Here is a 16,604-nt window from a genome sequence, read left to right as displayed (position 1 = left end):
TCCAATGCATGGCAAGTAGGAGGAATTGTTTCAAGCAGTGGTGAGAGCTCCTCCAAAGTGTTTTAGGTCTTTTCCTTCTATTGTTATGCTAAGATACTGAAAAGAAAATGAAACATCACAACTGAAATAAATTTGGATGGAATGCGAGTGGTCTTTTAAGCAGTCAGGGGTCTGCAATGGGAAGAATGTGGCTGGAAGTCTGATAATAATAAAATTTTCTGTTTCTGCTGTAAGAATGTTGGTGGGTTTTTTTAAATATGTTGAAATTAATGTGTTCTGCTGTAATTAAAATTACAAAATCTTTTTTCCTAAAAATAAATAAATAAACAAAAATTACTAAACACAAGGGAGTTATGGAAATGTCTTTTGCAAAAATAATAGTATGTATAGTTAAAAGGTGCGTTGTTTCTGGTAGTTACGTCAGAGAGAATATTGCAGTCTTTAGGAAACATAGCGTGACTTGTTCCTTTTGGTTTTGAGCATAACCTTATTGCACTTCCATTGTGCCACTGAGTATGTTTGCTTTAAGAGAGATTTAATTTTTCTGTTTTCTTCTGAAACGTAGGGGATACTACCTCCTTGATAGGCAGGGAGTTGGTTTTGAATGATATTTTAATAGAGTATAGAGCTGTGAAACCCTATAGAGATTCTTAAATACTGTTGAACAACAGTGCAGGAAGGGTACTAATCAGAATCATCACTCAGTCCCCCATTTCATATCATTGTTCCAGGTGTTGATATTTTGCCTGGTTTATTTTATTTAAAAATAACTATTGTAAGCTTCTAATCATAATGTACAGTTACACAACAATATAGGACAACATAATACTTATACATCAATATGGGACAATAATAATTGTTTCTGTTCAAATAATTAAATGTTTGAAGTCATCATGGTTTATTTCTGCTGTGAATATTTATTCACTCTTAGTAAATAACCACATATTGATGTCCTACCTGCAAATTTTAGAGATGCAAATCAGTTTCAACATGTGCCTGGAAGATTGCCAGAGCTCTGGTAGCAGTCTTCTTGCTCCATCTGACTGTCTGTTCTTTTGATGCTTCATGTTGTGAGGCAGTGGACTTCCATACGAGCGAGTGGGGTCAGCTTTTATAATTCTAAACTTTTGTGGGCAGAGTCCCCTATTGGACCTGTATATTTAAAGCGTCTCTGCCTTAAATGTAAGACTTCTGAGCTAATTTTCATGGAAGTCTTTAAAATCTCATTACTTTAATATGATTTATTGAAAAACTTCATGCAAGTGCAGGTTAATGAGCTCTCACAGAACTAGTATTTTTCTTAATTTGACATGTATGTCAGTTTTATTGAACTGCTAAAGCATTTAAAAACTTGTTAATCATGAAAAGATAAGTTTAAGATGTTTCTATTATTTTGAATGAAAGACTTGTGTTCCACTGCTTGAAAAAAACCCAACACAAATGCCCCCCATGCTAAGAAAGTCATCACCTGCATGATAACATGTGCATCCACAAAAGCTTCAAAATTATTTGGCCTTTTTAATGGGGGTGGAAGAGAGGTAATAACAGCCATTAAAGTGTATGCATAGATAAATAACTGTTCCAGGTCTGTTTGTAGAACAGACAAGTATTAATCAAATCTGGGATTTTGAAATGTGTAGGCATTAGCCTAGTATGTTGGATTAATCTATTTACTTTGTCTTTTTCCAATATAGCCAGCAGCCAGCTTCGGGTGTAGCCTATTCCCATCCAACTACAGTTGCTAGCTACACTGTCCACCAGGCACCAGTTGCTGCGCACACAGTTACTGCAGCCTATGCTCCAGCAGCAGCTACAGTTGCAGTAGCCAGGCCAGCTCCAGTAGCTGTTGCAGCTGCTGCAACAGCTGCTGCATATGGAGGCTATCCTACAGCGCACACAGCTACAGATTATGGTTATACACAGAGGCAACAAGAAGCTCCACCACCACCACCTCCTGTCACTACACAGAATTACCAGGTGGGTTCCAAAAAAAAAATTACTTCTGTTGTGTGGTTTTTAAATGATACGTTAAAAGGAGGAGGCCTGTTTGGGTAAGGTGATACTTATTTTTTTTATTCTGTGAATCACAGTTTCAGTAGAACTCAAATCAGTAGCGAAACGTGGTAGAATGTGAAGTGACTGCAGTCTCATATGGCCCAAACAGAGGATTATCAGCACTAGTACTGCAGGAGCTAAGATTTAGACATTCACACAATAAGCAATGAACTGATGTTTACCTTCAAGTGATTTTGTGAAACTACTGCTGAAAAGAGCAGTACTGTCTTGTCTCAGCTAGCTTAAATGTTTGAGTGGCATGCAGTAAACTGGGTCATGGAACTGATGTAGCTGAAAAAACTGTTGCAATAAGAATTTTCAGTGGAGGTAGAAATAGTTGCCTTGTCAGATTCCTGGTTGCCACAGCAGTTCTAGTACCAAATATATGAGGATAAAAGATTGCCCTAGGAGAGGAGCTACCCTTTGGGTAGTTTTTGGGTACCCTTTGTGAGATCACTGCCTAACTTTGTGTGGTTACAGGCTTCTACAAAAGGGAGCTGTTTGTCTGTTTTCATCTTGGATGTTGAAATAGTATGTCTCATAATATTTTTTTTAACTTTTTAGTCTGAAACTTTTCAAGGCATTATCTAAATTCTTACTAGGTTTTTTGTTTGTTTAAAAGGACTGTACTATTGCTGCATGTTCTCAATTCTTTTGTACAGCTTCTATATAACTCATTACCCTATGTAATGAATTAATGTAGGAGGCTTTCCAGTAACATGTGTAATCATAATTATAAGGTCAGTTATTAGATGCATTCAGACAGAAAGGAGAGTCCGCTAAACTAAATAAAAGTAATTCCAGTTTACATAGGGTAAATGAAAAGGAGTTTTTATTGTTATATTTCTTGGAAATAAAAACAGTTTTTATACATTAGTACATTATAGTGTTTCATGCCTTGCTACTTCTCCGTTGATCAACTCTTTACACTTTACCATAAATATGGTGAGGATGAGAGAATATATGTACATACTTACAGTGATTTCCAGACCCTCGCCTTCTAAGCTTAATAGCCATCTCCTGAGTTCTAGAGGTATCGAATGGGCTACTTGTTTTGCCATTTTAGGTTAGATAGGGTTCCCTAATGGACTAGTTGATACACAAAAAAGTAAAGAAGGCTTTAAAAGTATCACTTGTACAGCCAAGAAAAATATTGTTAATTTATTGTTAATTTTGTTAATTTAATTAACTGTTAAAAAGGCATTTTTAAAGCCAATATAGGGTCATGTTTGTATACTTGTGAATTTATATGTAGAAGTACACATTTTCTGGAGGTCTGTGGTGGGTTCTTGCTTCATATTTTACAGAAATGTAATCTGATACAGCCATTATGAAAAACTAGTGAGAGTCATTGCTTTTCAGTAACATAAATAACTTGGTAGGGAAAGTGATTTAATAGCATGAGGTTAATTACTGTATTAGGTCTGAAAAAGGTGTGTTCTCAGGCCTGAAGTATCTGTAAAAACAAATGTAATTTATTTAATGCAGTTATTTGTATATATTGTATCCGCAAATGTTTTTTAAATCTACTTTAGTAGATCAGAAGAAAACACATTGGTTTTTTTGACTCTGATAATGACTTTTATTACTCCAGATACAAACTTAAAAGAAAAATTTGCTGCTTTTTCTTTTTTTGAATTTTTAGGATTCCTATTCCTATGTTCGATCTACTGCCCCAGCTGTAGCTTATGACAGCAAACAATACTATCAACAGCCAACAGCAACTGCGGCAGCTGTGGCTGCTGCTGCCCAGCCTCAGCCTTCAGTAGCTGAATCGTACTACCAGACAGGTGAGTGGCATGATTCAAACTGCTGTCATTATACACAGTCTGTGTACTATTTTAATACCTTAAAAATTTTTTTTCAATATTTCACATTATCCAGATTTTTTTTTCTTAGTTTTGTCATGTAACATCTGTCAGTGTGTAGAAAAATTTGTTGCACCTAGAACTTGAACATTATTGTGACGTTGCCATAAATAGCTATCTCCGAGGTTTGGATTATTATTAAATACATTCAAAACACACTTCTAGGCAAACATCATGTTGATTTGCCTAGACATGTTGCTGAAGTAGATTGAAATAGTCAATGGTGGGTTCAGATGATAACTTCATTAGAAAGACTTTTAATTCTTTAGTTACTTAATGTATGTAGTTCTTATTGATATCATGATTGCTACAAAGCTTAAATCCTACTTACCTTTTTTTACTTCAATTAGAAATAATAGGAAAGTTTAGGTGTACTTTGGTTTAGCATACTCTAGTAAAACCATTGCATGAGAAGGTTGTTTAAAACCATGGCAGCACAGTTACAACTAATTAATAAATCTGAGCCTTACTAGTGTGAGCTGTGACATGATTAAGCAGTTTTGTGATACAAGCGTAACCATGACTGTAAAAAACCAAAACAAAACAAAACCCCCAAAAAACAAAACAAAACAAAACCAAAAAAACCCCACAACACAAAAACCCAAAACCAATGAAACAAAAGAACAAAACCCACCTCTTAAGCGTTTATTCCCCAGCATATCATTAAATATCACTGAATATGGTTTGCATTTCCTTCAACTAAAACATATCCATGTTTGTACACATTTTTTATCCTAATTAGCTCCGAAAGCAGGATATAGCCAAGGGGCAACTCAGTATACCCAAGCCCAGCAAACACGACAAGTGACAGCTATAAAACCTGCAACCCCAAGTCCAGCAACAACTACGTTTTCTATATATCCGGTATCCTCTACTGTGCAGCCAGTAGCAGCTGCAGCTACTGTTGTTCCATCCTATACTCAAAGTGCAACGTACAGTACAACAGCGGTTACTTACTCTGGTAAGAATTTTGCATATTATGTTGCTGGGATCTTTGCAATTACGACTCCAGGAGAGGCTTGAAAAACTCAGAATTTTAGCAGTTCGTGTTCAATTATATCATAGTCTACTGAGAAGTATCAACTAGTTAAATAATTATAATGACAAAATATTTTGCTGTATCTTTAAAAGAGGTTTGATGTTTGTATGTGCCTATTTTGTTACATGTGAGTATACAAAGTGTTGGCATTGCTACAGTGTTTTGTGACTTACTTTAAGGTTTGGAACATGGGGGTTGGAAAAAATAAGGAAACACATCCACACAAATATTAGCCAGGGAAATTGGGAGCATGCTGCCATCAAACAGCAGTTACAGAGACAGGGAGGAGCAGTCCCTTAATCTTAACTTAAATCTTGTAAGTTTGGGCTGTCTTGACCCAAAATGGGAGTAGAATGGGTGCTGAAAAAAAGACTTTCCTTGAAACGTTAGAAATCCAAAAAAGTAGTTAAAGATGAAAAGATGTTAACTTTATGGCCAGATGCTAATCAACTGGCGTATTATAGCTACCTTGAACTTTTTGCTTTTTGTTTTCTGTTTAAAAAGGGATTTTAAGACTTCCTTGAGACAGAGCCTGATCAGAGGATTAAAATAGTTGACCTAGTAGATGTAGAAAATTTATGAGAAAACTGGCTCAAAGGTACGAAAGCCCAATTTCCTTGATTTATTCAACTTTGATAGTAGAAATCAAGGATTGTGTAGCCAGGTTTTAGCAGGCAGGCAGCTTCTCCACAGTAAACCAACTTAAATCAATGAAACAGAATGTAATAGCACTAGCTATTCTGTCTTTTATCTTCATTTTTTTCCCCTTCCTCTATGTAATGTCTGTCCTCCTTGCCATTTGGAAACTTGAACAGCAAATCTGGTTCTGGAAGACTACTTATTTCAACTGGCCTTTGATAAATCTTTTACTAGAATTCTTGCTACATCATACTCTGTCTCACCAGATGTACCAGGAAATTTCACATATTTTTAGGGATGCTTTGATATAACATAACTGTGTGTCTCCAAAGATGTGTCTAAAATCAAATATATTCCTGATACAATTGGTAGCTATGTATTTGTGTACTGTGAAACGTCAAGAAAAATTCAGACTGCCTAACAAGATCTCAGTTGTTTATATACTGCCCTGCCCCCCACAACTCTATTATGCAACATGTTTTGAATTAGTGTATTATGTAATTGATACATGATGTACAGTGATGTAACATTTATTTTATTTTGATCTTTGAGGTACCTCTTATTCTGGCTATGAAGCCGCAGTGTATTCAGCTGCATCGTCCTATTACCAGCAGCAGCAGCAGCAACAGAAACAGGCAGCGGCAGCAGCTGCTGCTGCTGCAGCAACAGCTGCTTGGACAGGGACCACCTTTACTAAAAAGGCACCATTCCAAAATAAGCAACTGAAACCAAAACAACCTCCCAAACCACCCCAGATCCACTACTGTGATGTTTGTAAGATCAGCTGTGCTGGACCACAGGTACCTGTATTATGTAATATTCTGCTATACACTTTAGTCATAATTTCTTCAGCCAAAAAACTGACCCCTTTAAGAATACTTGTTGATTTTTAAAGACCTGATTCTATACTTCTGCTAAAGGAATAATTAAATGAAAATACCTGCTATTACAGAAAGAGTTCCTATGAGGAGACAAAAAAATACATCCCCTGAGCTTGTACAGAGATGCTTCAGCTGTGCTTTAGACTTCAGAAATATTCTAAACTTTGAATTTGATTTGTGATTCTAACATGGCAGACTTGTTAGAAAATACTTTTTTTGAACTATAAATTTACATAAATTTTGTGAATGGTAAGCCTGAAAGTTTATTCTTAATTGTATTCCAGCATCCCAGTTTAGTTTCACAGTGGCTGCAAGTGCATAGAAAGTAGATAATGATTGATGCAGAGTGTTTATGTGTGTGTCTGGCTAAACAGTTCTTACTCTTTAGGTAAACTTGTCATTATTTCCCACCCTGTTTGCTTTCTAGATTGCCAGTGTTGGTGTAGGAACAGATATCAACTTCTGTATTTCATCTTCAGCACAGCTTTATTTATGCACTACCTTCTTATGAATTTATGTTTTTAGTTCTCTGGATACCCTTAATCACTGTGGTCTTGTAGTTTGAGGAAAATTCAAAATCAAGAATAATTGAATGCAAGGCAGGAAACTGCAGTTTTCTGATCATATCAAGTTTTCAATGTTAATATCTGTTGACCAGCACTTGACTAAGGAAATGAGAACTTAGAGGAGAAAAGCCCGTATTGTATTACGTAAAAGTGGAATCCTGATGGTGAAGAAAATATCTTGGTCGTAGAAGTGGCCTGCTAATGCCTTAGAGCATGTCATATGGAAGAAATGTTCTGCGTAGGAAGTGTTTCTTACCCAAAGCATGTGTTTTATGCTATGTTCTATATTCCATGTATTCACATGAATGATGAATGAGCAGTACAGAGACAGCTTATTATGTGTATTGTTTATTTAAACAGACTTACAAAGAACACTTAGAAGGCCAGAAACACAAGAAGAAAGAAGCAGCATTAAAAGCTTCCCAGAACACCAATAACAGCAGCACTTCTGCTCGTGGAACTCAGAATCAGTTGCGCTGTGAGCTCTGTGATGTGTCTTGTACAGGGGCAGATGCTTATGCTGCCCATATCCGTGGAGCCAAGCATCAGAAAGTAAGAGTTGTTTGTTGTTCTTATTACACAATTCAGTCATATATTTCTTCCTATCATTTTCCTTGGAGAGGAGAATATATCCAGAAACAATATAATTTGAATTTTGTTTAAAGACATTTAATTCTGCTTTTTGTTTCAGACTTTAAGCTCACTATTAGAAGAGCCTTGTTGGGAGAAAGGGGGGAAAAAATTGCCATATCATCAGTGAGAAGAAGTAGTATTTGGGAAAGTATGTCAATTGTAGGAAGAAGGTGTGATGTAAGATGGAGAAAAGAGTCAATGAGGACATGCGGTAGTTTTCAGAACTTCTCGTGACATTTGTCCTGTTTGTCTGGTGCTGTGAAGCTTTCAGTGCACTTTGAAACACTGTAAACTGAGTCAGTGCCAAGGGACAGGACTACTGTGCATCACTCCTTCGTAGCTCTTGCAAAGAAAATGGACATATGGGAGCAAGGAACAATATCCTGTAGTAGACTTTATAATGAGTATGTTTGGAAGACTTTTGGTAAGCATATTTTCCCTACTGTTTGGATGCAGTTAGGTGGGCATCTGGAAAAAGGACTGTGGGCTGCACTGTGAGCCCCTGTGACCCATGTTTTAAATTTGGTCATAAAACAGTAAATGAAATGGCAGTGTAGAATGTGTGTCTAGATATTACAGATTTTTCTTACAGGTCTGGAAAGATTAATGGCAGTAACAATAAAAAAAAGTTTTTATAGCTTTTTGGATCTCAGAACACTGTACAAAGTGGCATCAGTAACATCGTTCCTATTAAAATGTCTCGCAGATTTGTATTTTTTTTACTACTATTTTCAAAGCCCAGTCTTTAGCTTTAATTTTGCATGTTTTGTTCTTAAGGACTACAGGCATTGCTTTTTCAGATGATGGTCAGCTTTTGCCAAAAAGGAGTATTATTCTATCTCAAGCATATTGTGGAAAGGCCTCTGCTTATTATTTCCAAGAATAAGCATGTACCTCTTTGCTTTCTATAAGACACTAAAGAGCTCTGAAATATGCCACTCGCATCCTCCTTAACTAACTCTGCAGATGTGCTTTTTTAAAAAAAAGAAAAACAAAAACAAACACAAACATGGAATCTCTTCAGTTTTGCTAGGTAACCTAGAAATTCTTTCAATGTGAATATTCTTAAAATGGAGTGATTAAAACATACAGTGTTGTTGAATCTGAATTAATTAACTTTTACTTACAAATATTATTTGGAACAAAAATAGTTCAGTGTAGTACACTTTTGGAGTGAGAGTAAAAAGCAACCGTGCAACAAAACAGTCACATTGAAACAGTTGGCATAAAATGTTTCATTGAGTTGTACTAGCTTGTGAGTTTATTAGCTTTCTGTTCTCATCTACACAGCTTTTGGAGTAAATGTCTGAATTTCTCCTGGAAATAAGCAATGTGAAATGACTTTCCTTGTTAAAGATAACAAGAGCTTTTATATGTCCACCTTTTTTTTTTTTTTTTTTTTTTTTTGCCAAGATTGCTTTTTGTAAAGAAGCAATAGCTAACTTTTTAGTTATTGTCCTGTTTTCAGCTGGGATAGAGTTAATTTTCTTCCTAATAGCTAGTATAGTGCTGTGTTTTGGATTTAGTGTGAGAATAATGTTGATAACACACTGATGTTTTTCGTCGTTGCTAAGCAGTCAAGGACTGTTCAGCTTCTCACGCTCCGGCCTGCCAGCAAGAATACAGGGGGCACACAGGAAGGTGGGAGGGGGCACGGCCAGGAAAGCTGACGCAGGGTGGCCAAAGGGATATTCCATACCATATGACATCATGCTTGGTATATAAAGTGGGGGAAGAAGAAGGAAGGGAGGGACTTTCGGAGTTACGGCGTTTGTCTTCCCAAGAAACCATTACGCGTGATACAGCCCTGCTTCCCTGGGGATGGCTGAACACCTGCCTGCTGATGGGAAGTGGTGAATGAATTCCTTGGTTTGCTTTGCTTGCGTGCACGTCTTTTGCTTTGCCTATTAAACTGTCTTTATCTCAAGCCATGAGTTTTCTGACTTTTACTCTTTTGATTCTCTCCTCATCCCACCCTGGGGGGAGTGAGTGGCTCTGTGGTGCTTAGTTGCCACCTGGGGTTAAGCCACAAGGGTTATATTGATCTTTATATTGATGTTTGTGTTACATCGTTTTATAGTGATCCCAGAGAGATCATATTATGAATTTCTCTTCATTCTTACAGGTAGTAAAGTTGCACACAAAACTTGGCAAACCCATTCCTTCAACTGAACCAAATGTGGTTACCCAAGCTACTTCCTCAACATCCACATCTGCTTCCAAACCAACTGCCTCTGCTTCAAATATAGCAACCAGCAGCAGTACTGTGAACTCCTCTGTTGCATCCTCTGCAGTGAAAATTCTTACTCCCACAGCAAACACACCACTTAACACTGCGTCCAACAACAAAACATCTTCAGCCGCTGCTAATATAGCTGTAAAGAAAATATCTACACCGAAAATAAACTTTGTTGGCAAGTACAGAAGTCAGTCTTTATTTTGAAACCTAACCTATTCTATAATTTTTTTAAGAGTTCATGCAGCAAATACAAATGTATTTAGTTAATTTTATGCATGAGTAACTCTGTGTTTAAGAGAATTACTGATAGGTGAAAATAAGAATGTATGTAAACATTTTGTTTCAAAATCTGCGGTGTTTTCTGTCTGATTGTCTCCACCTGACCTTTCTTGGAGGCTTCTCCCACCTTCATAAGAAGGTTTGTTTATGTAGTTTGTTTTACTTTTTGGTTTGTTATGTAGTAGCTGTTGGAGTATTGCAATTTATAGTGTAGTTGGTCCTAATTTCAGTTTACAGCCTGGGCTGTGAAGGCAACCTGCAGTAGGTTGGTGGTTGATAACTGGGCAACTGAAACATTCTTGTAACAGTGGAAATCTAACAGTGGAAGCTTTTGAAATGAGCATGACAGACATTTAGAGGCGGGAAGCAGCTGTTCCACAATGAGCTATCCTGCTCTTGAAGGAAAAACCTATACAGTTGCAACAGTGACAGCATACTACCTTAGTTAGTACAAACATTATAAGGTTTTGAGGTACTTTTTTTTGATCCATTTGCAAAAAAAAATTACCTGATGGCAAAAAAAAGATTATTAAAATATATTTGCTGAGTTGTTCCCATTCAGTTCTATCTCTTTTGAAAAAGCATGAAAATGACTAATGAAAATTGACATTATATAAATGAAAAGTTTTTCTTGCTAAAATAAAAAACCAAGTGTTTAAATAACTTGAATGCTGTTAAACTTAACTTTAAAAATCTTTAATTGTATTTAAAATATGGATTAGTTTTAACTAATTTTTAAAAACTGATAATGCTTTTTCCAGAACATTGGTATTTCCAAATAGTTTTCAGTTTGCACATCTTATGTAATCACATTCTCATTTTATGAAAGTTAATGATTTAACTTTTCTGATTTGTAGGTGGCAATAAGCTTCAGACAACAGGAAGTAAACTGGAAGAAATGAAATCAGGTGAAAGTGTTAAAACAACTCCTCCTGCTACAGTACAAACACAGGAAGTAAAACCAGACACAGCAGCTGAACCAGTGACTCCCACAACTCTCGCTGCCTTGCAAAGTGATGTCCAGCCTGTGGGCCATGACTACGTGGAGGAGGTATTGATAGGAAAATGTGTATTATTTTTTAACCATTTTAGTGAAAATTTGTTTAACATGAAACAGAATCATAGAGTGGTAGAGGTTGGCAGGGACCTCTGGAGGTCATCTGGTTCAACTCCCCTGCTGAAGCAGGGCCATTTTGAGCCATTGCCCAGGACCATGTCCAGACGGCTTTTAAGTATCTCCAAGGATGGAGACTCCACAACTTCCCTGGGCAACCTGTGCCAGGGCTCAGTCATCCTCCCAGTAAAACAGTGTTTCCTGATGTTCAGAGGGAACCTCCTATGTTCTGGTTTGTGCCCATTGCCTCTGGTCCTGTCACTGAGCACCACTGAAAAGAGCCTGGCTCCGTCCTCTTGGCACCCTTCCTTCAGGTATTTACATACATGAAAAAGATCCCTCCCTCAGCCCTGTCTTTCCTAGGCTAGGCAGTCCCAGCTCTCTCAGCCTTTCCTCATACAAGAGATGCTGCAGTCCTTTCATCATCTTTGTGGCCCATTGTTCAACTCTTTCCAGTATGTCCATGTCTCTCTTGTATGGGGGAGCCCAAAACTGGACACATGACTCCAGGTATGGCCTCACCAGTGCTGAGTTACACAGGAACGATCACCCCCTGCCAGCCTGCTGGCAATACTTTGTCTAATGCAGCCCAGGATGCCATTCGTTGCCTTTGCTGCAAGGGCACATTGCTGGCTCATGTTCAACTTGGGTGTCCACCAGGACCTCCAAGTCCTTTTGTGCTAAGCTGCTTTCCAGCTGGGTGACCCTCAGCACATGTACCCTGGGCTGCATCCAGAGCAGCGTGGCCAGCAGATTGAGGGGGACAATCCTTCCCCTCTACCCAATTCAGGTGAGACCCCACCTGGAGTCCTGCGTCCAGCTCTGGAGCTCTCAGCACAGCAAAGACATGGACCTGTTGGAGCAGGTCCAGAGGAGGCGACAACAATCATTAGAGGGCTGGAACAGCTCTGCTGTGAGGACAGGCTGAGAGGGTTGGGGTGGTTCATCCTGGAGAAGGCTCCAGGGGGACCTTATTGCACCTTCCAGTACTTAAACAGAGCTTATAAGAAAGATGGGGACAGACTTTTTAGCAGGGCCTGTTGTGATAGAACAAAGGTTAATGGTTTTAAATTAAAAGAGATTCAGACGAGATTTAAGGAAGAAATTTTTGACAATGAGGGCAGTGAAACCCTGGCCCAGGTTGCCCAGAGTGGTCGTAGATGCCCCATCCCTGGGAACGTTCCAGGTCAGCTTGGATGGGGCTCTGAGCCACCTGCTCTAATTGAAGCTGTCCCTGCTTAGTGCAGGGGGGTTGGACTACATGACCTTTAAAGGTCCCTTCCAACTCAAACTATTCTATGATTCTATCATTCTATATATTGGTGCAAGGGCTTGTTCCTTCACAGGTACAGAACTTTGCATTTCCTGATGTTGAACTTCAGGAGGTTCCTCTCAGCCCATTTCTCCAGCCTGTTGATGTTCTTCTCGATTGCAGCAAAACCCTCTGGTATATCTGCTACTCCTCCCAGTTTTCTGTCATCAGAAAACTGTGGAGAGCACACTGCCCCATCATCCAGATCATTAATGAAGATGTTAAACAGGACTGGACCCACTATCAACCCCTGGGTCACACTGCTAATTACTAGCCTCCAACTAGGCTTTATTCTACTAATCACCACCCTCTCGGGCTGGCCATTGAGACAGTTTTTAATCCACCTCACTGTATGCTTATCCAGCCCATACATAAACAGCTTTTGTATGAGGATATTATGGCCAGACTGTCTCAAAGGCCTTGCTGAAGTCCAGTTAGACAACATCAACTGCACTCCCCTCATATACCAGGCTGGTCATTTCATTGTGGAAGTTTATCATGTTGATCAAGCATGACTTCCCCTTGGTGAAGCCATGATGACTAGTCCTCATGATTTTCTTGCCCTCAATATGCCTGGAAATGGTTTCCAGGATTGGCTGCTCCATCACCTTCCCAGGGATCGAGATGAGGCTAACTGACCTGTAATTCCTTAGGTCCTCCTTGAAGATAAGAATGACAAGGCATTGAACCTGCAAAGGCTTGTGCATATGTTTATATTTTTGTATTGTGCATGTTTCTTTCATGCTCAGTGGGGCATTCTTCATGTGGGTGGCGTGAGATATGTGGATGAAGTCTGATGCAAATTTTTCATGATTTGCAGGTTTGTAATTATTCAACTCAGTATGTTCAGGCTGTGTACTCTTTGGAATGGAAGAACTTTGTTCATTACCAAGCCCAGTGGTGTGTGGGTCAGAATTGAAAGTTCTACTTTGCCTTCTTTTTGTTATTGTGTGAACTTTTTAGCATGTTTTGAGACAGGTAGACATTATCCAGTGTCACTGAATTAGATTAATTTTTACATCATCTTTGTTTTGTTTTTTTTTAAAAGCCAAATGTGTTTTAACTTTATTTTGCAGGTAAGAAATGATGAAGGAAAAGTGATCCGCTTTCACTGTAAACTTTGTGAATGCAGTTTTAATGATCCTAATGCCAAGGAGATGCACTTAAAAGGGAGGCGACACAGACTTCAGTATAAGGTTAGTAGAAAAGCTAACGCTTCTATCTGAAAATCCACAAGATGTCAGCTGACTGATTACACATTCTTACATTTAAAGATTAGACAAAAGTAGGTACTCTGAGTAAACAGTATATTAAAAAAGGCAGAGAAATATATTTCTGAGGGAGTATAGTCTTAAAAGAAGCAATGCGGATGGTGAAACTCTATTTTGGTTTGGCTTTTTTTAAACATTTTGAACTTTGTTTTCAGGCAACCTTTGCAACATTAAAATATGGTGCAATGTATGCTAGCAACAGTAAGGTTCTTTATGTTGTTTACCATGGATTTCAGATAGTGTAAAATAGTAGTGCTCAATGTTTTTCGCAGGATAAATCACATTTGTCTCCCTTTGTGGAGACATTTGAGAAACAAGTGTTTCAGATTTTTTCGTGACTGGAGAGACCTGTACTGATATATGGTGTGCATTTTGATTATTATAAGATTGTATTGGAAGAATCTATTGTAGTCACAGGACATACAACAGACCTGCATAATCATGAAAGGGGTGAAAGTAGAGAAAAAATTGCCAGAAAACTTTATTCAGTAACTCATGATTATGCCCCTGTATGAGGAAAGCAGGAACAGGGCATCAGGAAGCACACTGTAGTTAAGATTAAATGCTTTTTTAGGCTGTAGAGTAGTCATCGTGCTACAGAATGAACAGCAAATTACTTAGTATTTAATGTAACATTTTAATATTAAATAGCTTTGTTCTCCTATAAGTGAAGAGGCAATTCATGCTATTTGTAATATATTGCTATTTCTTTCCTTTAAAATACTGGACACAGATTTTTCTTCTTCAACTACTGATTCAGTGCAGTTCTAAAACTCCACTTTACTCCCCTTGATTTTATCATAGACCAGTAATGTGTGGTAAATATGTCAGAAGAACTCTGTAGCCTTGAGATGAAAAAAGGGAAAAACAACATTTCATTCATTATTTTTCTGAACTAGAAAAAAGTAAACCCAGACTTACAAGTAGAAGTAAAGCCCAGTATTCGAGCAAGAAAAATTCAGGAAGAGAAGATGAGGAAACAGATGCAGAAAGAAGAATACTGGAGAAGGCGAGAAGAGGAAGAACGATGGAGGATGGAAATGAGGTAATGCATTGTGTTCTATCAATGAATGAGACAAAGCTACAGTCAGATTATCTAAAACTAACTCTGCTTCTGTAGTTACTTATTTTGAATACTTGTTTTGGGAACTCTGTACTGTCTTGTTTTAAATTAAGTTGTTACCATCCCTCTGGGGTCTTTGTTAGCATTCAATCCCTCTGAGGAATGTAGACTTACTAGAATTATTTTGCTGTAAATTCAGACACACTTTCAAAATAGCAATTCATTTTAGTTACCTTCTGGAGTTCACTGGTATTTGCTTATGAGTACTAGAAATGAGTAAATGAGGGCATACAAAAATTTATTTAGAATGGTTGCAATTATTAACTGCTATATAAAGAGAGCACTTTGGTTGGTGCACTTCAGGCGATATGAAGAGGACATGTACTGGAGGAGAATGGAGGAAGAGCAGCATCACTGGGATGACCGTCGCAGAATACCAGATGGAGGATATCCTCATGGTCCTCCAGGACCTCTAGGCCTGCTGGGAGTTAGACCAGGAATGCCGCCTCAGCCCCAAGGACCAGCTGTGAGTTTCTTAACTTGGAAAAAAAAAAAAATTAAATCATACTTACTAGGAGGCACAGTTAAGAACTATACATTATGCAGCGCTACTTCAGTTGTCTCCAATGTTTCATAATAAAGGATTTGGAAAAGTGAAGAAATGATACGCTAATGAAACTATGTAGGTAGACCTGTCGTCCAAATAAGTCCACTGAAATGAGGATGCCTTAAAGACATACATTGTTTCTTCTGAAATACAAGTCACTCTGGATTTGTGTGCTACTTTTTACTTTATTTAGTTGCATTATACAACATTATTTAATTGTGGACAAATGTATGGATAAAAAGTGATTGGATCGTTAGTCCCAAAGGCCAATGGTTAGGATAATGGTCATACTTTACCTTGGGGTCAGTAACAAGTGCAGTACCACAGGGGTTCATCCTAGGATTTGTTTCATTAGCACCTTATCAATGATCTGAAAGGTGATGGAGTGAGTGCACACTCATAAGATTTGCACCTGGCATGAAACTGAATCAGTTTGGGTTGGGGACAATAGTTGATACCTTTGAGGGCAGGGCTGCCATCCAGAGGCACCTAGGCAGGCTGGAGGAATGGACCAACAGGAGCTTGATGGAATTCTGCAGGGACAAATGCCTAATGGTGCACTTGGGAAGGAGTAAGATGGTACACTGATATAGGCTGGGGAGTGAAAGGCTGAGTAGCAGCCTGCTGAAAGGGACCTGGGGATCTTGGCAGACAGCAAGCTTGAACATGAGTCAACAGTGTCCCCTGGCAGCAATTAATGCCAACAGCATCCTGGGTTTATATTAACAGGAGCATAATCAGTAGATGAAGAGAAGTGATCAGCTTTCATTAGACCCAAACTGCAATATTACATTCAGTTTTGGGCTTTCCAGTACAAAAAAAGATACTATACACTACAGCAGCTTCAGTGTGGGGCTACCAGGATGATCAGGGGTCTGTAATACAAGCCCTGTGAGGAGAGACTGAGGGATCTGGGCTTGTTCAGCCTGGGGAAGAGAGTGTTTCAGTGGCACTTAATAGCCTTCTACTACTTGTGCATTATAAAGGTAACAGAGCCAGGCTTTTTGGAGTCATGAGAGAGCAAGATACAACCAGCTT

The 16,604-nt window shown here is 38.4% G+C and overlaps 1 protein-coding gene across 1 annotated transcript in view; it reads left to right on the top strand.

Moving 5' to 3' along the window:
- Nucleotides 1–16,604, top strand: part of ZFR (zinc finger RNA binding protein) — a gene marked incomplete at its 5' end in the record, with an annotated part of 46,245 nt that overhangs the window by 15,847 nt on the left and 13,794 nt on the right. Inside the window, 10 exons of the mRNA XM_082013120.1 lie at nucleotides 1,695–1,977; nucleotides 3,701–3,845; nucleotides 4,666–4,884; nucleotides 6,154–6,401; nucleotides 7,409–7,600; nucleotides 9,807–10,095; nucleotides 11,057–11,250; nucleotides 13,702–13,821; nucleotides 14,796–14,941; nucleotides 15,323–15,485. Coding sequence (XP_081869246.1) covers nucleotides 1,695–1,977; nucleotides 3,701–3,845; nucleotides 4,666–4,884; nucleotides 6,154–6,401; nucleotides 7,409–7,600; nucleotides 9,807–10,095; nucleotides 11,057–11,250; nucleotides 13,702–13,821; nucleotides 14,796–14,941; nucleotides 15,323–15,485 — 1,999 coding nt within the window. The remainder of the gene's footprint in view (nucleotides 1–1,694; nucleotides 1,978–3,700; nucleotides 3,846–4,665; nucleotides 4,885–6,153; nucleotides 6,402–7,408; nucleotides 7,601–9,806; nucleotides 10,096–11,056; nucleotides 11,251–13,701; nucleotides 13,822–14,795; nucleotides 14,942–15,322; nucleotides 15,486–16,604) is intronic.

The sequence above is a fragment of the Phaethon aethereus genome (assembly GCF_964289735.1).
Source record: "Phaethon aethereus genome assembly, chromosome: Z".
NCBI lineage: Eukaryota > Metazoa > Chordata > Aves > Phaethontiformes > Phaethontidae > Phaethon > Phaethon aethereus.
Note: the sequence above shows the minus strand (reverse complement) of the source record. Positions and strands in the feature narration are given on the sequence as shown.